Source organism: Mustela lutreola, chromosome 1, assembly GCF_030435805.1.
Source record: "Mustela lutreola isolate mMusLut2 chromosome 1, mMusLut2.pri, whole genome shotgun sequence".
NCBI lineage: Eukaryota > Metazoa > Chordata > Mammalia > Carnivora > Mustelidae > Mustela > Mustela lutreola.
The window spans coordinates 150976885-151003826 of record NC_081290.1 but is presented as its reverse complement, the minus strand read 5'-3'; the positions used below and the strand labels follow the sequence as shown (position 1 = coordinate 151003826).

The window sequence follows — 26942 nt, the reverse complement described above, 5'->3', positions numbered from 1 at the left end:
AATAAATAAATAAATAAATCCTTATGCCCCCAAAAAGAAAATTATAGATTTTTTAAAAAGGTGATGAGGTTTATATTATACCTCCACAGAAAAAGCACTCAAATAGAGGGAAGGTTCAATGAGATCATCTATGTTTAGGAGAGGATGCCCAAATGAGAAGGCGCTGGAGGTGGAGGGGTGGGTGTGTGTGTGTCTCAGTGTGTATGCATGTGTATGTGTTGGAAGAGATTTTGAGTACATTTGTTAAAGAGGAAGTCTAAGCTCAACATGGGTTCAAATTCTGATCCTACCGCTTACTAGCTCTGTGACTTTAGGTAAATGACCCTTTCTGTACCATAGAGTCCTCATTTGAAAAATGGAGTTTATAAAATGAGGGTTGCTGGAGGGGAGGTGGGTGAGGGATAGAATAACTGGGTGATAGGCATTAAGGAGGGCACATGATGGAATGAGCACCGCGTGTCTTATGCAACTGATGAATCGCTAAACTCCACCTCTGAAACTAATAATACACTACATGTTAATTAATTGATTTTAAATTAAAAAAAAAGAAAGATGGGGTTTATGATCATAATAACCTACAAAATAGTCTTTTTTTGTATTATATTGTGTGCATATGCGTGTGTGTGTTTTCTTAGGGCATTTCCTCACCCTCCCCTTCTCCCACCCCATAGAGTCCAAGCTCCTCCTGAGCAGGTCATTCTATGACTTGATCATCTTTGTGCCTCTTGTATAACTACTATAGTCCATACCATGCAGTGGACAGTCAACACACACTTCGCCAATGGTAGTGCCCTCCCAATGATGCTCTAGAAAGAGATGAACAAATTGAATGTGGTAATCGCAAGAGTTAGCAAAATTTCAAAGTATGTTTGTCTTCGTAGCCAAAAATGATTGTTACTCTAGATTAATGCGTTTTTAGAGTGTGTCAAGGCCAAATCAATCTCTAATAAAATTTATATAATCATCATTACACATTTTAAGAACGGGGTTCGTAATTGGGGAAGAATTTCGGCCTTAAGATAGAACTCTTTTTAACCGAAGTTGTCCCTCTGAATGGCTGACAGGATGTGTAAAAATCAGTTTGTCTTTTCTTTCTTTCGTTTGTCTTCAAGGCGTCGGCATTTGATAGTAAGATGGAATGGCTGAGATAGGAAAAGCCAGCGGGGGGCGGGGGGGAGGAGGAATGCCGAGAAAGACGAATACGGTTTGTTATGTCCTTCGTGCCGCCCCGTAGTTCGCCGCCGTGCAAGGGCGGCGCGCGCGGTTTTGAAAGCGGGGAGGGTCCCGTCCCAACGACTGTTACGGAGTGCTCGTGTCGGCGGGTGGCTGGCCCTGAGGCAGCCCGCGGTTGTGCTGAGGGCCACTCGGGATCCGTTTTCAAGACAGCCTTAGCCTGGACCGCTCCACCCCGGCGCGGTTGCGGTAAGGTGGGCTTTGGTGGACCCCCTAACCGCGCGTGGGCCGGGCTTGGGGCAGAGCCCCCGCACCCCCCGGAGCCGCGGTCTCTGTGTTTGCTTGGTGACAGCTCGGGACCCAGAGGGAAAGGTGACGTTGGGAATGTGGCGTTCAACGGGGAATTCCCTTAGGAAAAGTGTTTTCGACCCAAACCCGCGTGTGCATCTGAATCGCAGGGTAGGGTGGGGATTTCAAGAAAGAAATTGCCCTTTCCTCGAAGTAAAGCCTAAAGCAGTCTATACTGTTTATGGAAGATCGGTAGGACAAGACCAAGGATCTAGCGGGTTGCCCTTATTTTACGGTTGGTTTCACAGACAGACGCCGAGAGGCCCGGGTCTCTGCTCCAGGCGAGACCCCAGGGTTTAGGGACCTCTTAGATGCACCAGATCCGAACACAGGCTTGCGCTTGGTGGGAACGCTGGTTTCTTACCGCCGCCCAGTGAATCTCAGTTCCAGCTCTTAGGGGCGGCTGGAATTGGTGAGGGATTTCTGGTGGAAACAGAGAGGGTAGGGCTTGAAAAAGAGGGTTCTTGAGAAAGCACGCTTCCTTTCTTTGAACTTCACGTCTAATGTTGCTTCCAGTTTTCAGGTGAGGTGACTGAGCTAGTGGAAGAAGGATTTTAACTACTAGCCTTCTGGAAGCTCCTGGATGGGGGGTGGGAGGGAGCAGACGGGGTGGGTAAACGGTTTGTGCTTCTACCTCCAGGAAGCCCTGGGATGTAAAGCGTGCAGAACCTTAGAAATAATCCGATCAGAACTTTGCCTTTCTTTTTCAGGCTTCGTTCCCCCTCTATTTCCTTTTTTCATTATCGTTACCAATTCTGTATTTATGCTTTTTCTTTTTTCTTTGTTTCTTTTTTTTTTTTTTCGTTGTTGTTGCCTGTCTATACACTTCAGTTCTGCCCACTAGTGTCCATGTGTTTAGTCCTACAGTGGCTTCACATACCAAAGTTATTGACATCTGATCCAATAGATCTTTTGATTAACTTGCTGAGCTCTGTTAATTCTTAAATATTGCTTCTTAAACAGTACTTGATTTAAAAAAATCTCCTAAATACTCCATAGAGAATGAAATTTTGCCCACAGTCATAATACTTTCATTTCTAATGTATCGTCATGTAAGATATTCACAATTTAATGCTGCTACCTTTGTAAAAACCTTGTGATTCAGAACACTGTGGTTATTTAGCAATTTATATATAGAGAAAGAGATAGATCTACATGTATATAGATTACATATATCAAATCTGTGAGTTTGGACTAGTGGCTAGAAACCATCTTTCAGTTGCCTGAGGCCTGAACTATTTTGCCATAACAGAAGGTGCTCAGACAACCGTGAGATGGAGAGGGCGTAGTGTTTTTAGGTGCAAGTAGGCTGTAGTGGGAAGCGGGACTGAGTCCTCGAGTGTTCTAGAATGTAATATTAAAAGCCTTGTTTAAACTTAGATGTTTTTAGCTGGAGGAAGATTTTATATTGCTTCTGAGGATCAGATCTTCTTTAAGCTGAGGGAAAGGGCAATGAGACTTAAAAGGAAGTAAAATTTCCAGGATACCTCACTTTGTGGGATTTTTTGGCATCCTAGTTTTCTGGCTCCTTGTCAGTTTACTCTTTTCTTCATGTCTCATGTTGAGATTCCTCAGAGTTCTGTGTTTCCTATCTTCACTTACTCCTTAGATGATCTTAACCAGTCTCTTGGCTTTAATACCATATGTATATACTGATATGCCACAAATTTATACCTTCAGATTGGATTCCAGACCTTTATCCAGCTGCCTATTTCACGTTTTTATTCAGGTGTCTAATCAGGTATTCAAAATTGACTTCCTGGGGCATCTGGGTGGCTCAGTTGGTTAAGCGGCTGCCTTTAGCTCAGGTAATGATCTCAGGGTCCTGGGATTGAGCCCTTCATCAGGCTCCCTCTCAGCGGAGATCCTGCTTCTCCCTCTGCCTCTGCCTGCTGCTCTGCCTACTTATGCTCTCTATCTCTCTGTCAAATAGATAAATAAAATCTTTAAAAAAAAAAAAAGTTTAAAGAAAAAAAATGACTTCCTGATCTGAGTAATGGTACCTCTATTCTTTCAGTTGCTCAGTCTGAAAACTTGGAGCTGTCTTTGACTTTTCTCTCATTCCTAACAAAAATCCAAACATTAGGAATTCTTCTTGGTTCCAGATTCATAATACGTCTAGAACCCAACCATTTCTCACCATCTCTTTACTGCTACCATCCTGATCCAAACCACCATATCTCTCCTGGATTACTGCAATGTTGTGTCTGTCCTTGTTCCCCTTCTGTTAATAAACACAAGCGGGAGGGATCCTGTCGAAACACAACATGGAGTATATCATTCTTCCTTGTAAAACCCTCCAATATCTTCCTCTTTCTCAGCAAGAGCTGAAATCCTTACTGTGACGGATGTTCTATGAAGAAAAGATGAGGTCTTTGTGCCTTCAGTGCCGCACTTGGTTTGCTCTCATTGGTGCCCAATCTCTTTGACTTCATTTCTTTCTCCCTTTTGCTAGCCCTGCCCTCTTAGCTTTCCCTTGAATACTTTCAGCCTCAGGGCCTTTGTATTTACTACTTTTGTCCTGCAGATTTCCCCTAGATATTTGCATGGACTAGCTCCCTTACTTCTTTTAAACAACATCTCGAGGAGACCTCCCTTGACCACCCCAGTTCAAATTTCAAGCTCCTTCAAAGGAGCTCCTGTCTCACCTCACTGCTGTATATTTCCCCAGCCCCTATACCATTATCTTCTGTATTTGTCTTGTTTGTTTGGGTCTTGTTCACTGTTGGGTCTCCGGTGCCTAGAACAGTGCCTGGTGCATAATACATGTTCAATAAGTTTGTGTGTTGACTGAGTGAATGAAGAATGGCTTCTCATAGGTACATAGGAATCTTAGAAGCTCATTGAGTGCTCCTTCACAACTTCTTTTGAGGGCAAATGAATGAAGATGGAAGAAGGGCAATCAGAACCATATGGGGAAATTATTTCCCAAGTGGAAGTAGCTCCTCCAACCCCCGCTGTTAAAATGGTTTATCCTTCCTGAAAGACCTCAAATGTCCTGAAAAATGTGTTCCTTCCTTTTAGTCAAATGTTTCGCTTGATAAAATTAGGGTATTTTTGCACGAAGAGGAGATCTTTGGTGTTCAAAATTCAGGCAAATCTGAAAACAGTGGTGATTGTAACTAATTAAAAAAAAAAAAAACTTCTCATTAATAGACAATTAAAGGTAGGCCTTTGAGGTGATTTTTCTTGGCAGAGTTTTTAAAAATACTATTTATTAAGAGCTCTATTCAAAATTTAAACATATGTTCTCTCTACCTGCCAATTTTTATTTTATTTTATTATTATTTTTTAAATTCCAGTGTCATTTGCATGCAGTGTTATATTCATTTCAGGTGTACAATATAGTGATTCAACAGTTCTGTGTATTACTCAGTGCTCATCATAAGTGTACTCTTAATCCCCTTCACCTATTCCACCTATCTCATCCCTTCCTCTCTGGTAACCATTAGTTTGTTCTCTGTAGTTAAGAGTCTGTTTTTTGGTTTGTCTTTGTTTCACCACCTCCAGTTTGTTTTTGTTTTTGTTTTTTTTTAAAGATTTTATTTATTTATTTGACAGACAGAGATCATAAGCAGGCAGAGAGGAAGGCAGAGAGAGGAGGAAGCAGGCTCCCCACTGAGCAGAGAGCCCGGATGTGGGGCTCGATCCCAGGACCCTGAGATCATGACCTGAGCAGAAGACAGTGGCTTAACCCACTGAGCCACCCAGGTGCCCCTGTTTTGTTTTTTAAATTCCACATATGAGTGACATCATATGGTATTTTTCTTCACTTAGCATTATACTCTCTAGATCCATCCATGTTGTTGCAAACAACAAGGTTTCATTTTTTATGACTGAGTAATATTCCACTACATATTTGTACCACATCTTCTTTATCCATTCATCTACTGATGGACACTTGGGCTGCTTCCATAATTTGGCTATTATAAATAATGCTGCAGTAAACATTTGTGTGCATATATCCCTCTGAATTAGTGTTTGGTATTCTTTTTTTTTTTTTTTTTTAAAGATTTATATATTTATTTGAAAGACAGAGGTCACAAGTAGGCAGAGAGGCAGGCAGAGACAGAGAGGGGGAAGCAGGCTCCCTGCTGAGCAGAGAGCCCGATGTGGGGCTCGATCCCAGGGCCCTGGGATCATGACCTGAGCTGAAGGCATAGGCTTTAACCCACTGAGCCACCCAGGCACCCAGTGTTTGGTATTCTTTGTGCAAATACCAAGTAGTGAGATTACTGGAAGATAGAATAGTTCTGTTTTCAGTTTTTTTGAGGAACCTCCATACTGTCTTCCACAGTGGCTGCACCAATTTGCATTCTCCTCAACAGTGCATGAGAGTTCCTTTTTCTCCACATCTTCACCAACACATGTTGTTTCTTGTGGTTTTGATTTTGGCCATTCTGACAGGTGTGAGGTGATGTCTCACTGTGATTTTGATTTGCATTTCCCTGATGGGGTGATGTTGAGCATCTTTTCATGTGCCTCTTGGTCATCTGTTATGTCTTTGGAAAAATGTCTATTCAAGTCTTCTCATTTTTTAATTGGATTTTTTTATGTTCTTTATATATTTTGGATACAAACCCTTAATCTGCCTCCCAATTTTTTTAATAGGCAAACCAAACAATCTTATAGACATGTAGTGACAGTTTGCTTTACAATAAATCTAATATGAACCAAACTATTTTTAATAAAGAAAAAGTAATATTTAAAATTTTTATAAAAAAGGATTCTTTAACAGACGTATTACAGAAGAAATAAAAAGCTTGGATTAACTTGCTTGTATACACAGTATGTATATTTTTTGTTGATAGATAATTTTTATATAACTTTTTGAGATATATAATTCACATATTATTAAACTTACTCTCTGAAAATATATGATGCAGCAAGTTTAGGAATAGTCTGAATTAAGTATATTAAATCACTACCCAATTTTAGAACACTTTTATCATCACAAAAAGAAACCCCACACCCACCAGGAGTCACTCTGTGTTCTCCCTTCTCCCCCGCTCCTGTCAACTACTAATCTGTTTTCTGTCTGTGGATTTGTTTATTGTGGACATCTTCTGCAAATGGAATCATATATGTGGCCTCTTGTGTCCGGCTTCTTTCACTTAGCATAATCTTTTTAAGGTTCATTCATACTGTAGTATATATCAGGACTCCTCCTTATTACTGAATAATATTCTGTTGTGTATATTGTATGCCTTATTTTGTTTATTCATCATCTGATGAATACTTCTGCTTCTTCTTTTTGGCTGTTCTGAATAAATGCTGCTTGCACAGATGGTTTCTCTAAAATGTATGAAAGACCTGTTAACAATGACCCCCGGGAAGTGAGAGGGAAACTTTATGTACTAGGTGATTTTTATTTTTTAACCAAGTTCATATATAACTTTTTTTCCCCTAGTGTGTATATTACTTTTTAATAACACACAAGCATAAAAACCTAATAATTAATAGTATGACATTGGGTAAATAGTTCTACTTCTCTAGGTCTCAGTGTTCTCATTGTAAATAAAATTGGACTAAATATTTGTCATGGTTTTTTTCAGTTCTCAGATTTTATGTTTATATGATAAAATGAGTTACAGTGTTAAAGGGTTTTTTTCCTTCATGAATAAGAGTTGTAATCTGTATAACTGCAGTGTAATTTTCAATTTGTTTTCATCATAGGACCTAAAGTGTTTATTACAATGGAAGAAATCAATAATTTCAAGACACCAAGCAAAGTATCTGAAAAAAAGAAATCTGGTGAGATATAAAATCTTTTTTCATTGTTATTGCTATAGAAATGTCTTAGCATTATTAGAGTTTGATCCTTTAATTATTATTTATCATTATTAGAGTTTGATCCTTTAATTATTATTTATCATACACATACAATTTTAGCGTAAGTCCTCTTTGGAATGTTGATTTTAATAAGACTTGTTTTGTAGGCCAGGGTTTGGCCATCTAGTGGATAATTTTATTGATATTCTAACCGATTTAGAATGAAGTACTTTAGCTTTCCCCTTCTGGTACATGCAGTGCTCTTGTGGGGGAAGAATTTCTAAGGCAATTCAGTGAATAAAGGGTAATCTTTTCAACAACAACAACAAAAAGCTGTTGGATATTCATATGCAAATTGATCTCCACTTTAATCATACAAAAATGATTAAAATTATACATTTTCTGGAAGATAATTTAGGAGAAAATCTTATCTTGTTCATTTCTAGTATGTAGATTTTTGTGTACTGACTTTGTGTCCTGCAACTGTGCTGTCACTTCTTCTATTAGCTTTTTATGGGTTTCTTAGGCTATTACATACATAGTTGGTACTGTTGTAGATGAATATATGAAGATAGTGTTACTTTTTTTTTTTAACCAGTCTGTGTTAGTTTCTTTTTTTCTTTCCCTATTTCATTGGCTCTAGTATATTTTTTAATAGAAGAGGTGTGAATTAGACATACCTCCCTTGTTCCTAGTGAAGTTTTATGTTAGATGTAGGTTTTTCAGTTATCTTTTTTTTTTTTTTTTAAGATTTTATTTATTTATTTGACACAGAGAGAGAGAGATTACAAGTAGGCAAAGAGGCAGGCAGTGGGGAAGGGTGGAAGCAGGCTCCCAGTGCGGGACTCGAGCCCAGGACCCTGAGATCATGACCTGCACAGAAGGCAGAGGCTTAACCCACTAAGCCACCCAGGTGTCCTCAGTTATCCTTTATCAGGGAGAGGGATTTCCTTTTATTAGCCTTCATCAGGTTGAAGGTTATTATGAATGGATGTTGAACTTTGTCAAGAGCTTTTTCAGAATCCATTGAGATAGTTTGCTTGTTTTAGTCTTTAAATGTAACTTATGTTAATTTTCAAATGTTAAACCAACCTTTCATTCCTGGGGTAAAGTCAGTTTGCTCCTGGTGTATTTTATGTATTGTTTGATTCGGTATGCTAATATTTTCTGTGTTCATAAGGGATATTGGACTGTATAGTCTTTTTTTTTTTTTTGGAATGTCTTTCTGGTTTTGATATTAGCATATTTTATATTCATAAAGTATGATAGGGAGTGTTTCCTTCTCTTTCCTTGGAAAGTATATGTGGAGTTGATAATTTTTTTTTTCCTTAACTGGTTTTTCCTCTTCTGCTGATAGTAAAGCCATGTATGTGGCCTGAAGTTTTCTCAGAAGGAAGATTTTAACAGTGACTTTACAAGGGCATAGGGATCTTCAAATTATCTATTTCTTCTTGTATAAACTTTGCTAGTGTTTTTCAATAAAGTTTTTCACTTTAAAATTGTCAAATATACTGGCAAAATGTTATCTTTGATATTCTCTTTATTACCTTATGACCCTTCTAATGTCAGTTGGATCTGTAGTGATATCTCCTTTTTCATGTTTGATACTGGTATTTTACATTTTCTTTCTTGTCTTGAGGTTTATTTATTTTGGTGAACACTTCAGGCACTTGAAAAGTCATGCTGGGGTGCCTGGGTGGCTCAGTGGGTTGAGCCTCTGCCTTTGGCTCGGGTCGTGATCTTGGGGTCCTGGGGTTGGTCCCCACATCGGGCTCTCTGCTCGGCAGGGAACCTGCTTCCCCCTGCCCCCTGCCTACTTGTGATCTCTGTCAAATAAAAAAAAAAAGAGAGAAAAGGTCATGCTTTCTGCTGCGTAGGGGTACAGTGTTCCATGACTATCAATTAGGTCAAGTTGATTGTCTTAAGTTGTTTTGTTCAGGTCTTCTGTATCTCTACCAATTTTACTTATTCTGTTTTTGAGAGAGGTATCTCCAACCACAATTGTGGATTTACCTACTTTTTCCTTTGAGTGCTACAGTGATTGTTTATATATTTTGGAGCTTGTTATTAGATACTTTTACATTTAGGATGGTTATTTCTTTTGATGATTTACCACTTTACTATTATGAAATGTCTTTATCCAGTGTTGTACTCTTTGAAGTTCATTTTATGTGATATGTGTTCACTTTTATGTGATAAAACCAGTCCAGCTTTATTTTGATTACTGTTTGAATAGGATGTTTTCCAACTTTTTACTTTTAACTCATCTATGTTTTTATATTTAAAGTGAGTTTATAATAGATAGCAGATAATTATGTCTTGTTTTGTTTTTATCCATTCTGACAATTTCTGCCTTTAATTGGACTGTTCAGTCATTAGCCACATGTGGTGATTTAAATTTAGGTTCAAATGAATTTTAAAATAAAATTACAAAATTAGTTCCTTAGTTGTACTAGCTACTTTTCAAGTGCTCAGTAACTACATGTGGCCAGTGGCTACCATACTGGACAACACAGATATAGAACATTTCCATCATGACAGAAAATTCTACTGGACAACAGTATTTAGACAGCCTTTAATGTAATTCTCTGTGGTTGGATCAAATCTACTATTTTGCCATTGTCCCAAAGTTTGCTGATTATTTCTTTGTTTTTTTTTTATATTTTTTTTCTGTACTTCATTTTTGGTAGTTTTTGTTGCTTTGTCTTAAAATTTAGTTACCTTCTTCTCTAGATGCTTCTCTAACAGTATCTCTAGATGCTCTAATTCTTATCCATTGTCTTTTTTATTTCTTGTAGTTCCATTAGAAGCTTTTTTACATCTTTTTTTTATTGTTACACTCACATTTTCCTTTACATTATTGAGCATATTTTTAAGATTTCTATTTTAAGGTTCTTACCTCCTAATTCTACATCACTGTCATTTTATGGTATATTGCCATTGGTTTATTTTTCTCCTGGTGTGGGTCATATTTCTTCTTTCATGCCTGGTGGTTCTTTTATTGGCTGCTGGATATTTTACATTGTCGAGTGCTAGATTTCGTTATTCCTTGGAGGACTGTGTGGTTTTGTGATGGTCCAGTTAACATTACCTGCACATTAGCTTGTTTTTTTTTGAGGTTTGCTTTTAAGCTTTATTGTAAACCTTTTCCTTGGGTTACAATTTAGCTGGACTGTTTAGAGGACTTAATTCAATGCCCTGGGTATTAACTGAGTTACCACACCCTGGCTGTTGGTAACTGAACCATTCCTGGACCCGTGTGCTCTCTGACAGCTGTTTAGTCTACTGTTTACACTTGGTGTCTTCCCTGATTTGGCAGGGGGTGGGTCTGGGGGTCTATCCATTGGATGTGCTTATAACCAACACTGAAAAGAGGGAGACCTCTTTCAGGTCTCTGGAGCTTTTTCTCTCCTTTTGTGGCTCCCTATAGTTCTCTACTCCACAAATTCTAGCTACTTAGGTCTCTTGGACTTCTGATCTCTGTCTCCTGAGTTTGACAAGACTTCTGGGCTGTGTTTCTTTGCACTGCAGCCCAGAAACTGCCTTAAAACAGCAAGTTAGGGCTATGATAGGACTCACATCATTGTTTCTCTTCACTCAGAGTTCACAACCCTGCTCTGCCTGTCGTCAAATGTCTGAAAACTTACATTTTGTCAAGTGTTTTAGTTATTCATGGCAAGAAGGCTGTTCATTTGTTCCATGAACAAAAGTAGAACTCCTCAATATCATCTTCTTTAATGACTACATAAAGCTCTGCAATACAGATAGAGTGTAATTATGACTCTAATGATGCCTACTTAGGCTTTTGTTTTTTTGCAGTCACAAAATCAAATGCCAATATTCAAATACATATGTGTGCATGCATGTGTGTGTATGATGTCTGCACACATGCTGTAGTACACAGTTGGCAAACAACATACAGTAATAGTTTAGGCTTTGTGGGCCACATAGGGACTCTGTGGATTATTATTATTTGTTTTTTAACAACACTTTTATAATCTAAGAACAAATCTTAGCTTGTGAGCCAAACGAAAATAGGCTGTTTGCTGACCCGTGCTTCGGTGTTATTGTAAGACAGGGCCTCAAAAGTAGATTTGGTCAAAGGGTTTCCACTTAAAATTAAGGTAGTTAGTATCAAATTGCTCTCTAGAAGACTATGCCAATTTATGCTTTAGTTGAGGTCTTTTCAAATACTCATTTTATATTTTTTTATTTCTCTTTCTGACATTTAGCATTATGTTCAACTCCATGTATAAATATTCCTGCCTCTCCATTTATGCAGAAGCTTGGCTTTGGCACTGGGGTAAACGTCTACCTTATGAAAAGGTGAGTATAACATTCCACATTAAACTTTTCACATGGAACCCTAGTTGCCCTGTAATTGAAGACAAAAAGGAAGATGAAAATTCAAATATTTTGATCTCAGATATGTTCCTGGTCTTATCTGACTGCTATATTCCTGTCTTAGAAGCCTTTTATAACTTTGCCAGAGTTTTGCCTGGTTAACTTTTCTCTTACCTTCCTACTGATAGATTATTAAAGGAGAAGGAATTTGCTCAGTGAGGAGTCTGCTTCTCCCTCTCTGCTGCTCCCTCTGCTTGTGCTCTCTTGCTCACACACACACAATCTCTTTCTCTATTAAATAAATAAATTAAAACCTTAAAAAAAAGGGTATACGCTTGATTTTAAAGTAGGAAAATTGTGTTAAAAGAAGAGTGAAATTATAGGTGTCAATAAACATTTTTTTAAAGTTGTTTCTTATATCCATTACTCTGTACTTTTATTTATTAAGTGGCAAATAACTTAAGTCAATATATATTCCTCATTGCGTTCTTGGAATCAGGCTGACTACCAGCATATTGTTAGCTTTATCTAGGTTTATATTGTTTCCAAATAGAAATGCTTTCTTCAATAAAAAAGGTAATGAATTGAGACTAGCATAGCAATTATTTTACTAAATGGCTATTCTTGAATATTTGTAGTTTAAACACCCCCTTCGTGTGTTCTTGTGCTATTTGTTTTTTAGACCTTCATTTTTTTAGTGCCTAAAAGCTTGTTATTTTGAAAGAAAAAATTCTCACAGATTTATGGCTAGTCTTATTTTTCCCTCCCTTTAAAATAATATCCTTAAATGTAAAATGTGTGTTACCAACAAAGTTCTACTGTAGGCAAGACTTAATTAGAAAACTTCACATTGTTGATACTGACAATATTAGTCACCTACTGACCTACCACTCCTCCTAACATAGCCCTGTGCACCCGGGATTTTTTTTTTTAACTGGTAGAGATTTCCTTCACTTCTCTGGTGAATTGGGCTCTCTGTTTTTCTGTATCTTCTTGGTTTATATTTTATTTTGACTGAGGGCACGTAGTAGCTCCCCATTGAAAGACGTACAGGAAATAACTTTTTTGCAAATCTGCATTTATGAATATGTTTTCATTTTACTCTCATTCTTGAATGGGCCTTTTTGTTCTTCTGAGTCAGAATTCTTATTTCGAAATAATTTTCCTCTAGAATTTTGAGGTCATTGTTCCATTGTTTACTAGCCTGTAGTGTTACTATTGAGATTTCTGAAGCCTTTCTGATTGCTGCTGCTTTTTATGTAATCTGGTTTAGGTTATTTGTCCCTCCCACTGTCCTGGAACCTCGTATGATCTTCTGTTTGTCACCATGTTCTGAAATTTCACAATGAGATACATGGGTGTGGGCCTTCTGGAATCTGAAAATTCTTACTTTTAAATCTTTGGAAATTATTTTTTAAATTACTTTGTTGATAATTTTCATCCCCATTATTCTCCTCTCTATCTGGAATTCCTATTATTCTTTTTTGGGTGCGGGGCTCATTTTCTTTTTGCTCTGATTTCTGGGAGCTTTCTCCAACAACTTCATCTTCTGATACTTCTATTTTTTCATTTTTGTCTGTTTTGTTTTTATTAATTATCTTAACATTTTGCATTTTCAGTTGGCATCCTAAGTCTTTTGAGGGTGCTATAAGTGCTCTCCATCCTGGTCTGGATGTTAATAAACCGGTATAACACATGTGAAAACACATTCAGCATTTAATATGCATATGGTCATGGATTACTCTTCCCGTGTGCTTCACGAGTTCTCAACTATGGCAGTAAACCTCAGGCTAAAGTTCTCTGCTTTAACCCTTCCAAAGTGGGTCTCCAAGTGTTCAGAAGCTGGGGGAATAGCTGGACAGCTGATGCAGAATTGGGGAGGGTGTGTCTAGAAATTCACCTGCTTTTTAAGTGACTTTCAGGAAGGTCAGTAGGCCTGTTTAGTCTGTTACTTTCATGGGCTTCCCCATGCTCTCCTAAGCTTCCGAAAGTATGTTGTTGTCTCCTTTTCATTATTTCTATCCCTCTCATTGGGTATAGGTCTTAAAATACCCATTTTCTCTTATTTTAATGGGGCTTGGGACAGATCGTAATTAATTGTGTATGTATAAGCTAGAAATCTATATTTTTAACCAAGAAGTCTATTTTTTATGTTAAATCAAATTTAGATTCCTAGATTAACTTAGTTGTGACACATTATTATTTTTTAATAAACCTGATGAATTCATTTTGCTATTTAAGATTTTTATGTCTAAAATTGGTTTGTGATTTTTCTTTTTCTGTTGTCCTTATTTGATTTATTAAGGTTCTGCTAGATTCATAGCCCCTTTTCTTTCTATTCCCTGGAACAATTTGTGTAAGATGGAATGATAGGTTCCTTGAAAGTTTAGTAAACTGACCTGTAAAATTATTTAGGCTTGGTATTTTTTATGGGAATATTTTAAACTCTTGATTACATTTTCTCTTTTGTCAGGTTTCTTAGATTTTTCTAAGAATTTGTCCATTTTGTCCTTTAAATTATTGGGGTAAAAGTTTTAGTATTTATTCACTTATAATTTTTATCTCTGAGAAATCTGTGGTTATGTCTCTATTTTTGTTGGCAATATTATTTGGGTCTCATTTTTTCCCTTGTGCAATCTCATTTTAAAACTCTGCCTGTTTTGTCTTTTCAATGAATCAATTTTTAGCTTGGCAAAATATTTTATTCAGATTTCGTAAATATGTTCTTTTTTTTTTTTTAAGATTTTATTTATTTATTTAACAGACAGAGATCAGAAGTAGGCAGAGAGAGAGGGAGGAAGGCAGGCTCCCCACTGAGCAGAGAGCCCGATGCGGGGCTCAATCCCAGGACCCTGAGATCATGACCTGAGCAGAAGGCAGAGGCCTAACCCACTGAGCCACCCAGGCGCCCCCGTAAATATGTTCTTGATGTTCGGTAGATTCAGATATGTTGTGGAAAAGGTGAAGATGGATTTGTTCACTGAATTCTAAATCTTCAGAAGCTGAGGGGTACACTTTGAAATTTGAAAAATATATTTTTCATAATAAAATCACATGGAAGAGGTCATCCTTAAATGCTATTGTTATCTAAAACTGGAGGTTTAAGAATACTTTGGATAGACTTATGATAGATAGATGGATGTGAATTAAGAAATCTAGTCATCCTTTGAGTGCATGTTTTTTTTTTGTTTTTTTTAAAAGATTTTATTTATTTATTTGTCAGAGAGAGAGAGCAAGAGTGAGCACAGGCAGACAGAGTGGCAGGCAGAGTCAGAGGGAGAAGCAGGCTCCCTGTGGAGCAAGGAGCCCGATGTGGGACTCGATCCCAGGACGCTGGGATCATGACCTGAGCCGAAGGCAGCTGCTTAACCAACTGAGCCACCCAGGCGTCCCCGAGTGCATGTTTTTTGATTTAAAAAAAAAAGATCCTGCAATCATGGAGCCATGTTCATGAGTTAGTAAAAAACAGTGGATTCCAGATTCTTTGTTTAGTCTGTTTTATCTTCTTATGGTAAAATGTTTTATCTCTAACTTTCGAGGCTCTTTTATTAGCTTTCCTGCCCATATGCTGCATACACTTTTTCCTTCTTAATTTGCTGTTGTCCCATGAATAACTACCTACTTTATCAGGTAACTTTTCCCTGACTTTGTTCCACCTGTTTTCCCCTTAAATATTCTGAAAATGACGCTTCTTAGAAAACAGACAGTTTATGTTTTTTCTCATTTGTGTTTATTATCTCCTTACGCTTGTGTCTTTGAGTATATGGTGGAAGGTATTGGACAGATCGGTTATGGTGGAGGCACAATATTTGTCGGTGAAGAGCAGTCTATTACTCTTTGCACAATTGTATATGGGCCAAATGTTTCTCATACATCTCTTCTTTAAACTTCTTGAATGTAGTCTTTATTACTTAGCATTCTATAACTTACCTCTGGTACATATAGTTAAATGTTTGATAAGTAGTTGGTAGTCTGACATGCTGAAATGGAAAAAATTAGAAAATAGTATAATAATTTTGAAGTTTAGAATTTATAATGTTCATCTTTTTCCTTTTAGTTATCTCTTTTTAACCCCTCCCTTTCAGCAATGGATATCAGACTTCTCTTGTAACTAATAGATATATGAGCTATATATCTTCCAATTAAAAAGAATATGTAGCAGAGGTGCTGATAATCAAAAATACTTTATTTTAAAATTTTTTTAAAGATTTATTTATTTGAGAAAGAGCGTGCATGGAGGTGGGGGAGGGTGAGAGGGAGAGAGAGTCCTGAGTAGACAGTGCACTGAGCACAGAGCCAATGCAGGGCTCGATCTCATGACCCTGAGATCATAACCTGAACTGAAACCAAGAGTTGGATGCTTCAGTGACTGAGCCACCCAGGTGTCCCAGGAGTCAAAAATATTTGTAAAAAAATTTTAAACAAATTATTATTGAACCCTTTCCAAAATCTGAATGTTCTTGTTAGTCATTTGAAATGCATTATGTTATTATTGTTTCCATACATTGTTTGATTATTTTTTTTAAGATCTCCCAGAGGTTTGTCTCATTCTCCTTGGGCTGTGAAAAAGATTAACCCTAGATGTAATGATCATTATCAAAGTATGTATCAAAAGAGACTAATAGATGAAGCTAAGATTTTGAAAAACCTCCATCATCCAAACATTGTAGGTAAGTTTAAATTTATCTTGAAGTAGTGCATGTGTTTATTCAGAAACAGTTTATACAGTCTCTTGACCAGGGTCAAAATGAAGGTGGTGATGGAGTTTGGCAAGAACCAGATTATTGTGAATGTTCTAAAATAAGAATTATATTTTTAGATGCTTATGTATTTTTAAAATTTAATGGGACTAGATATACTCATTATGATGCTGGCACTGTAGAGAATTCAGGAATATAAAATGACCTTCATTTAGATAATTTCCTTATTTTCATCTTTAATGTAAATAAGACTAGTGAAACCATTATATTTAGGGAGGCATAGAACATTTAAAAATATTTTAATTTGTGTTACTATTGGCAAACACTGAAGTCATTTTACATTGTATCTACTGAACGAGCTTTATAAATAATTGTTTCATTGTATTTTGTCAGTTTCCAATCACATCACTGTAAAAAAACTTAAATACTGTTATTTTTTCCTATTCCTGTAAGAAAATGTCCTGTTTTCTTTAAGGTTATCGTGCTTTCACTGAAGCCAGTGATGGCAGTCTTTGTCTTGCTATGGAATATGGAGGTGAGAAGTCTCTAAATGACTTAATAGAAGAACGAAATAAAGACAGCCAAGATCCTTTTCCAGCAGCCGTAATTTTAAAAGTTGCTTTGAACATGGCGAGAGGGTTAAAGGTAAGCAGGCCATTATGTTTGTTTGTTTTTTTTCCCCCCCAAAGATTTTATTTATTTATTTATTTGACAGAGAGAGAGAGAGAGAGAGAGAGAGATCACAAGCAGGCAGAGAGTCAGGCAGAGAGAGAGGGGGAAGCAGGCTCCCTGCTGACCAGGGATTCTGAGCAGATGCGGGGCTCAATCCCAGGACCCTGAGATCATGACCTGAGCCGAAGGCAGTGGCTTAATCCACTGAGCCACCCAGTCGCCCCAGCAGGCCATTATATTTTAAATGGCTTTTGTGGAACATAAAAGAACTATCTTACATACCTAATTACAAGGTGGGATTTTTTTTTTCCCCAAAAGAAGTAGATGTGCTAAGTGAAAGTCTTCATCCACTCTCATACTGCAGCTAGCAGGGCTTCCTTATCTTGACGAGCAGAGTATTGTTTGAGGCCTTTACAGAGCCTGAAATAATCCAAGTCAGGTAGTTTTGTTTATAGAGATCATATGTTAGGTTTGGTTAAAAGGATTAATCAGTTTAACACAAATTTAGTAATTATTCCTGGGGGGGTAACCTAATCCTCTGTGGATGTAAACAAACCTCTTAAAGATTGCTTTGTGAGATGTTAAGTTTTGGATATCAATATACATCTATAAGTCAAGTGAAAAAAAAAAGCTCTTTTAGTGTTGTCAGATAAATTGTTGTGCCTTTGAATACATACAACAAAAGGAAAAGAATTTGTTATGGTAGGTAACTGAACAGGAGAAACGGCGGCTTGGGAACACTGTTGGATGACTGGAAAGTGGAGCATGTATTGGTGTTGACGTCAAAGTTGCATGTTAAGAGTTCATATAAAATTGACTTGTGAAATATGAAACTGCATAAAAGTAGTATTTCTAAGTACGTATTTTCATATGTATGTAGAAAAACTGATTTTAAATGGATAGGATAAGCTAAATTAATCATTTTAATTATTTAATAAATAACTTTATGTATGGATAGTAGAATTAATAAATTTCACTATAAATATATTTGAGTATACTCAATTTATGATCAACATTTAAATTAAGCACAGTAGGTGTTCGAAAGTATATACCAAAATTGTCTCTGCACTAGTTTCAAGCAGCTCACAGAGTAGTTGCTCAAATGCTGATGAATGAACAAATAAGAGTTTGGCAGGATTATTTTTGATTATGGGTGAGTATCATTACTAAGGGTTAATGTGTAAAATAAACTCTTAGTCTTAGATGATATTTCTGCTTCCTCTTCTTGTTGTAACTAATGCCCTTATCTGCATTATCTTGACAACTTGTTTGTGAAAAATGTGCCTCATTTTGAAGATTCCAAATTCATTTCTAAAACTTACTAGTCTCAAATAGAATTGTGATATATTTTTAAAGCCACAGTATCCCCTTTTGCTGTAAAAGTATGAAATGCATTTGAAAAGGAAAAGTTATCTATAAACAGACATTGATTTCCAAAGCCGCCTTATGTCTGCTCAGTATGGCAGACTGGAGTAACCTGGGATGTTCTCTTGTCTGACTTCGAGTAATCTGAAATGATGGACAGATCGCCCTGCATGTAGTTCAGGAAGGGAGTTCAGTTGTTTTTTTGTATTTGAAAGTTATCATATATATTTTTATCAGTTTATGTGTTTGCTCAGATGTGTTAAATTTCCCACTATTTTAGTATCTACACCAAGAAAAGAAACTGCTTCATGGAGATATAAAGTCTTCAAATGTTGTCATTAAAGGTGATTTTGAAACAATTAAAATCTGTGATGTAGGAGTCTCTCTACCACTGGATGAAAATATGACTGGTAAGTAGTGTTTGAATTTTTATTATTTTTTTAAACGATTTTATTTATTTATTTGAGAGAGAGAGAGCGCACAAACAGCCAGTAGGGAGAGGGCGAAGCAGACTCCCTGGGGGCTCAGTCCCAGGACCCTGGGATCATGACCTGAGCAGAAAGCAGAACCTTAACCTGACTGAGCCACAAAGGCGCCCCAGTAATATTTGAATTTTTAAACGTTATTCTTATGCAGTTTTTAAATTTCTTATTTTTATGTATTTTAATAGATAAGCTTACGTACTTCACAAATCAAAAACCATGTATAAAAAGTATACAGTAAACAGTATCCTTCCTTTCCTCTCTTCCACTTAGCCTCCAGCGCCCCCCCACTACACCCATAATGTAAATTATTTCATTTTTATTAACATCTACTTTAACCAAAGGTGACTTTAGGAACTATTTCTAACCAGGATTGGGATTTTTATGTGGTAAAAGATCTGAGACTAGAAAACAAAGTTTTCTTTTAATAAGGTTTTATAAAGGAATTCATTTAGTGACAAGATTGGAGAAACTGGTAGAAACGGGGTAGAAGTAGGAAAGTGGGGTGCTACTAAAGGCCTTCTGCTTCTTGTCCCTTGGCCTGTCTCTCTACTCATTCTTTTCACTCTAATATAAATACATCCTCAGAGAATTTAAGATCTCGGTGAGAACCAAAAGCCAGCCTTGTAAAGAAAGCCTTTGCTTTCAACATGTTATTTAATAAATAACATTTAAATTTGCTTCTTGATATGAATATAAGATTAACAAATGCTGTTAAGAACTTTTGCACACTTTAATTTCTAACTAAGGGAAAATAATCTATGAGTTAGGGTGAAGGAAAAAACCAAGATGAATAGAGCAACTTTATACAGATGTCTGTAATCATTCGTGAAGGTAGGCCTATTACAAGCCTTTAGGCTACATAACTGCTGCAGAGTTGAAACTTTCAAATATTAAAGGAGAAATTGTGAAACAGTAAAAATAAGATTTTTTTTAGCATAATTTTCTCAGTTCTTAATAGAACAAATAGACAAAACTAAGATGTAGAAGTGCTGAGTAGATAATAAGGTCATTCTCTATGCGTCCAAGTATTTATTAAAATTGAACATAAATTATAAGAGAAAACCTCAGATTACAAAAAATGGAAGTATTGCATGGAGTTCTGGGTGTGGTGCATAAACAATGAATTTTGGAACACTGAAAAAAAAAATTAAAATAATAGTATAAGTGGCCTAATGGTTGACAGTCATTATGTCATTTAGCATTAAAAATCTAGAAATTAATGACACGATTAGAAACAAAACACCTGCATTTTTTAGGAATTCAAAATATTTGTAAATAATTCTTTACCTGAAATCAAATTCCACCTACATAAATGTTTACAAAATGAGGAGAATGTAACAACAAACCAAAACCTATTTGATATTGTCAACACTACACAGATTAAAACATTTTCATTATTTAATCTTTATGAAATTAAGTTTGAGTATTCAGCTCTCATCAGAAAAAAAAATGAAGCCCTAAAAAACAGAAAGCAGAAAGTGAATGAATTAAAAAACCTATAAATTCTGCATTATCCCAATATGATCTATTTTATTTTAGAATGTGTCAAAGTTCATAGTTTATAAACATGTAATACAGTTCATAAACATATTAACAGTTCATCCTTGATATATGTTCAAACGAGCCAGGAAAATTCTATGAAAGAATGACCCGTAGGAATTTTCCCAAGGAGATGTTAAGAAGTATTATAAAGCCACAGTAATTAAAGCAGTGATACTCATGAGAAAATAGGCAGAAAAATATAAAGTCAGGTATTCCCAAATATATCAAATTTGTTATAATAAAAGTGACAATTTAGTATTAGTGGGAAAGAGGTGGTTGAGTCAATAAATGATGATGTCTGGATGTTTTAGAAAAATAAAGCTGTTTTCCATACTCACGCTCATCCTCATAGATTGAAGATGTAAAAAAAAAAAAAAAAAGTGGAAAAAAATTGTAAGTAAATATTTCCTAAATATTGGGATTAAGAAGGACCAAAGTTAGATACAATTTTTAAAAAATCCATGACTATGAAGAATTCTTTAAAAAATTTCTCAATGCTACTACGAGTGATAGGATAGCTTTAACGTGTACTCTCATACGCGATGTAGAAGTACAATTGGTGTACCATTCAGGTTAGGCTAAGTTGTGCTGTGGCGGCAAACCCTCAAAAACTCAGCGGCATCAACAACCAAGGCTTTTTCAGGCTGCACGTCCAGATGGCTGCATTCCACGCATGCTCACTTGAGGGCCTAAGGTGCTTGAACATCCATTGTATGGAATATTGTCATCATTGTATGTATGGAGGGTAAAAAAGGCTCTATGTGTGCACTGCAGTAGATACTAGCTACATCTTGCTATTTAAATTAATATTTTAACATTTTAAACAATTCCGTTCTTAGCCCACCCATCCACTTTGCAAGCGCTCAGTAGCTATGTATGGTTACTGGCTACCATACTGGACAAGGCAGATATGGGGCATTTCTATTGTCACAGAAAGTTCTGTTGGAAAGTGCTGCCCTAGAAAGTCTTGCATTAACAGATACTCAAGATTAGAAATGACATAAGTCCCCTCTTTCACAACTCGCTGGCCAGGACCAGGCAGTTGGCTCCATCTGAGCTTGACAGGCCAGAGAGTGCAATCCTGCCATGTGTCCTGAGGGGAGAGAGTATGAACTACTTGATGAACAGCACTGGTAGGTAACTGCTACACTGGGCAATTTGGAAAGGGGTATTTTTTTAAAGAAGAAAACCCTTTCAAAATGCCCTTTGATCCTATAATTCATTCCCAAGAACGTATTCCAAAAGAAATAATTGGGCAGAGTAGGTATTTTTTTTTCAGAGTAAGTATTTTTATTTTATTTTATTTTTAAAGATTTTATTTATTTATTTGACAGACAGAGATCACAAGCAGGCAGAGAGGCAGGCAGAGAGAGAGGAGGAAGCAGGCTCCCCGCTGAGCAGAGAGCCCGATGCAGGGCTCCATCCCAAGATCCTGAGATCATGACCTGAGCTGAAGTCAAAGGCTTAACCCTCTGAGCCACCCAGGTACCCCCAGAGTAGGTGTTTTTAATAATGACCTGATATATTAACTTAGCAAAACCAAAGGAGACATAGGCTTATAGAGGAAATAGAATTGAGACAGAAAATCAAAACCCATGTAGCTTTAAAAGGAAAGCAGAAACAAAAACAATAACGATCCTGATAAAAATACGAATACTTGGAATTTTGGCTGACCCTCAGCCTCAGTCCATCCTGAGTAAACATAAACCTGGGTTTGTGCTTCCTTGAGGGCATTTATTTCCAATAGATACTTTTAATTAAAATTTGGGCACCTGGGTGGCTCAGTGGGTTAAGCCTCTGTCTTCAGCTCAGGTCATGATCTCAGAATCCTAGGATTGAGTCCCGCATCGGGCTCTCTGCTCAGTGGAGAACCTGCTTCCCCCACTCTCTGCCTGCCTCTCTGCCTACTTGTGATGTCAAATAAATAAAATCTTTACAAAATAAAAAAATAAAATTTAAAAATTTGATCTGGCTTTCTCAAGAAAAAAAAAAAATATTGGCAAGCTTGAGGGAAGTATCTGGGCAGCTCCTTTACTGGAACTCTCAGCTTCAGGAGACAATTTAAGGTTAGAGTGAGCCTAGCAGCTCTTAAAGCTGCTAGACCAGCCGTGCATTAAGAGAAGGCATTTTTCTTCTCTTGAGCAAAGGCTTTCTCTTTATGAGGAAGTTTAAAAATAACAGGTAATGGGGAAACAAAATTAATCTTTTTATACTTCATTGTTTCTGCACTAATTTGTGTTACAAAAATATGTGTCATAGCAGAACAGACTGCAGAATTTTAAGTGAATGTCCATCAGTAAGGGATGATTTAATTTACTGTACCACCACATAATAGAATTTCATTAGAATTACATAGGTTTATATTTGTAGGAATGGTATGTCCAGATATATTAAGTGAAACGAACACATTCTAAAATAGCACTTAAATATATATGTATTAAGACAAGTTTGGAAAAAATACATCTAAATCTTTAAAACTTATTTTTAAGTTTTATATTTTAATAGGAGACATATTCATGTAGATTATACATGAGGTATTCTGTGACAAGCTCAAATTTTAACAATGGTTATCTCTAGATTGGTTGATTGATTTAGCAAATATTTTTGTATTGAGTGCAGTCGGGTATTGTGCTAGGTACTGTGAATATAGAGGAAAATGGATGGACACAGTTCTTACCCCTTCTTAAAGTTTTTATATGTATTTTTTAAATTAATGCATAGGTGACATAATATTATGTTGGTTTCAGGTACGCAACAGTGATTTGACAAGTCTGTATGTTCTGCTGTGCTCACCACAAGTATAACTACACTTATCACCATACAGCGCTGTTACAGCACCATCTTTATTCCCTCTGCTGTGCCTTTCATCCCTATGACTTATTCTTTCTATAACTGGAAATCTGTACCTCCCATTCCCTTTTACCCACTTTTCCCTCCCACTGGCAACTATCAGTTTGTTCTCTGAATTTATAGGTCTGTTTCTGTGTTTTGTTTGTTCATTTGTTTTGTTTTTTAGATTTCACATATAAGTGAAATTATAGTATTTGTCTTTCTTGGAGTTAGTTCACTTAACATAATACCCTCTGGGTCCCTCCATGCTGTTGGAAATGGTGAGATCTCATTTTTTTTTTAATGGCTCCATGATATTCTATTGTGTGTGTATGTGTGTACATACATACGTATACACACAGGCATATATGTACATGTGTGTAAGCCACATCTTCTGTATCCATTCATCTATTGATGGACACTTGGGTTGCTTCTGGGTCTTGGCTATTGTAAACAATGCTAGAGTAAACTGAGAGGGGCATTTTCTTTTTGAATTATTGTTTTCATTTCCTTTGGGTCAATACCAGTAGTAGAATTACTGGTCATATGGTAATTCTATTTTTAATTTTTTGAGGAACCCCCATACTCTCTTCTACAGTGACTATACCAGTTTGCATTCCCACCAGTAGTATACGAGAGTTCCTTTGCTCTACGTCCTCACCAACACTTGTTATGTCTTGTCTTTTTGATACCAGCTATTCTGACTGGTGTGAGGGGGTATCTTGTGAATTTGATTTGCAGTTTCCCCATGATGAGTGATGTTGAGCATCTTTTCATGTGCCCATTGGCTGGGTGTGTGTCATCTTTGGAAAAATGTTTGGATTCTCTTGCCATTTTTAATTAATAGTTTGGTTTTTTTATGTTGAGTTTTATGAGTCTTTATGTATTTTGGATACTTACCCTTATTAGATATATCATTTACAAATATCTTCTTCCATTCAGTAAGTTGTCTTTTTGTTCTGTCGATGGTTTCCTTCACTGTACAAAAAAAAGTATGTTGTTTTGGTGTAGTCCCAGTAGTTTATTTTTGCTTTTGTTTCCCTTGCCTGAGGAGACAGATCTAGAAAAATGTTGCTAAGGCCAATGTCAAAGATATTACTGCCTGTGTGTTCTTTTAGGAATTTTATGATTCCAGGTCTCACATGTAGGTCTTTAAGCCACTTTGAGTTTGTTTTTGTATAAGAAAGGGGTCCAGTTTCATTCTTCCGCATGTTGCTGTCCAGTTTTCCTAGTACCATATATTGATTGCTTCCTTTGTCATGGATTAATTAGCCATATAAGCATGGTTTCATTCTGGGCTCTGTTCTGTCCCTCAGTGTGTCTACTTTTGTGCCAGTACCGTACTGTTTTGATTACTAGAGCTTTGTAGTATATCTTGAAATCTGTAATTGTGGTATTTCCAGCTTTGTTTTTCTTTCTCAAGATTGCTTTGGCTATTTGAGGTCTTTTGTGGTATCTATATTCTATATTCCTGCCACTTCTCTTTTTTTAATTTTTTTTTTTAAGAGAGGGGAGGGGCAGAAGGAGGGGGACAATCTGAAGAAGCTCCCTGCTGAATAGGGAGCCCCACTTGGGGCTTGATCCCTGGACCCTGAGATCACGGCCTGAGCTGAAGGCATGTCAGATCCTTAAATGACTGAGCCAGCCCCTCATGCACCCCAATTCCTGCCACCTTCTAAGAGAAATGCTGTTTCTCTACACCCTTGCCAACTGGCTGGCTTTTTGAATATTTTACAATTTGATAAGGAAAAAGTAATTCTTACTGAGATTGAGTGTATTTTCATGTTTATTACCTACATTTAGTAACCATTAAAACATTTATCCAGTTTTCTTTAGGTTGGTTGCCTTTCTTAGTGATTTCTAGTGTTTGCCCTAAAGACCGACATTCTTATATTTTACTTGTTTCAGTGACTGACCCTGAGGCCTGTTACATTGGCACTGAGCCTTGGAAACCCAAAGAAGCTTTGGAAGAGAATGGGATTATTACTGACAAGGCAGATATATTTGCCTTTGGCCTGACTCTGTGGGAAATGATGACTTTGTCTATTCCACACATTAATCTCCCAGATGATGACGATGAAGGTATAACTACATATTTTTACTATAAACCCCAATCTCTTCATTTTGAACTAAGATTAGCTGATAAAATTATATTTCATCTTTCTATTAAGTTAAAATTTAAAAGAGGAAGTTGTTTGATCTAGTGCATGAGATAATGGATTATATTAATGAGGACTAATTTGGCACGATCTCAGTTTAATCTCCTACAAATGAGAAATATGTTAATTGACAATAAATAGGGAGATAAATTGAGAAGATCCTGCAGAGCAGAAAGTTTCCTTGGAAACTCCCCTCGCCAGCGGAATTGGAGAGCTGTCATGTAGTAAGAAGGGAAGGGTTCATGACCTGTAAACCATGACGGTAGCTCATCTCTGCCATGGCTGGGTAATGGAAGAGACCACCTGTCTCCCAGCTGACGAGCTATTGTTTTGGAGGGTGAGTTTGAGCAGATGCTAAGATTTTCCATGACTTAGTGTTATTTTGTTTGTGTCAACTCCTCTTGAGCAGATCAAACTTTTGATGAAAGTGACTTTGATGATGAAGCATACTATGCAGCTCTGGGGACGAGGCCTCCTGTTAATATGGAAGAACTAGATGAAACGTATCAGAAAGTAATTGAACTCTTCTCTGTATGCACTAACGAAGATCCTAAAGATCGCCCTTCTGCCGCACACATTGTGGAAGCTTTGGAAATAGATGTCCAGTGATCCCCTCATTTTTGTGACTCCTGAGCTTTACTTTACGTTGGCTCATGTATATAACTGTTCTGTTTAGTGTAATACATTATATAGTTACTATGATAAGCTGTAATTACTATACTTTTTGAAGTGACCAGCTTTAGGACCATGGCTCTTAGAACATTTAAACAATTATTTATATTTAACATGTTTACAATGGTAAGCATTTGAGATTGTAGAAGTTTTCTATTAAGTTTAAGAAACTAGCTACTTAAGTATGTGAATTTGTTTGTACAATTTAAAACACTAGCAATAACACAATACTATACACTCTATGTCTAACAATTTAGATTGAGTGACCATTACTTATATTAATTCCAAAAATTTATTTTAATGGATCTATTGAGATTAGCACTTTGCGCACTACAAAATAAGTCCATGTTTGCTTATTATTTTAAACCATTAAACTTTTTCCTGGCCTTTTTGGCTGATGTGCTTATTACTAAATATGGTCACCAGAAGCTGAGAGAATGAGGCTCAAAAGACTGGCTCCTTGGGTATTTACAGGCATTTTTGGTTCAGGCTTGCCTTGCTCTTGGATCTCCCCAGGTCTTTCGCTTTTGCTTTAATTTATTAAATGTATTTTCTGCATGGAGATTCCTTTTTTATTTTTATTTAGTGATCTGTCTTAAGCATTTCATAGTTCCGGTGTAAGAACAATAAAATTTGAATAGGATGATATAGAATAAAGGAGACTTCAGTTACCAGAATTTGTCTTATTTTATACATAATTAATTTGAGTGTCATCATTAAATGTATTGAATGAATGTGAGTGAATGTGAGTTTCTTGTGGCCTATAAAACAAGGGTGATTTGGATCAGCAGTTTCTCTGCCACAGCCGCTGGGGCATTTTATCTATTTTTAAGATTTTTTCATTTATTTGAGAGAGAGACAGTAAGGGGGTGGACGGAGGG

At 36.6% G+C, this 26942-nt stretch overlaps 1 protein-coding gene across 3 annotated transcripts; it reads left to right on the top strand.

The window, feature by feature from the left end:
- Positions 1 to 1256: 1256 nt before the first annotated feature.
- Positions 1257 to 26738, top strand: PBK (PDZ binding kinase). 3 transcript variants are annotated; one of them, XM_059176565.1, is made up of 9 exons: positions 1257 to 1427; positions 5083 to 5232; positions 7198 to 7275; positions 11526 to 11619; positions 16165 to 16307; positions 16813 to 16982; positions 18655 to 18784; positions 25139 to 25312; positions 25799 to 26738. In XM_059176565.1, exons 3-9 carry the CDS (start codon positions 7218 to 7220, stop codon positions 25996 to 25998), a joined length of 969 nt encoding a protein of 322 aa, XP_059032548.1. In that variant the 5' UTR covers positions 1257 to 1427; positions 5083 to 5232; positions 7198 to 7217; the 3' UTR covers positions 25999 to 26738. The 3 variants fall into 3 exon arrangements, with proteins under 3 accessions (XP_059032548.1, XP_059032532.1, XP_059032542.1); XM_059176549.1 differs by lacking the exon at positions 5083 to 5232 and having other exon boundaries at positions 1257 to 1422; XM_059176559.1 differs by lacking the exon at positions 5083 to 5232.
- The last annotated feature ends 204 nt before the right edge of the window (positions 26739 to 26942 follow it).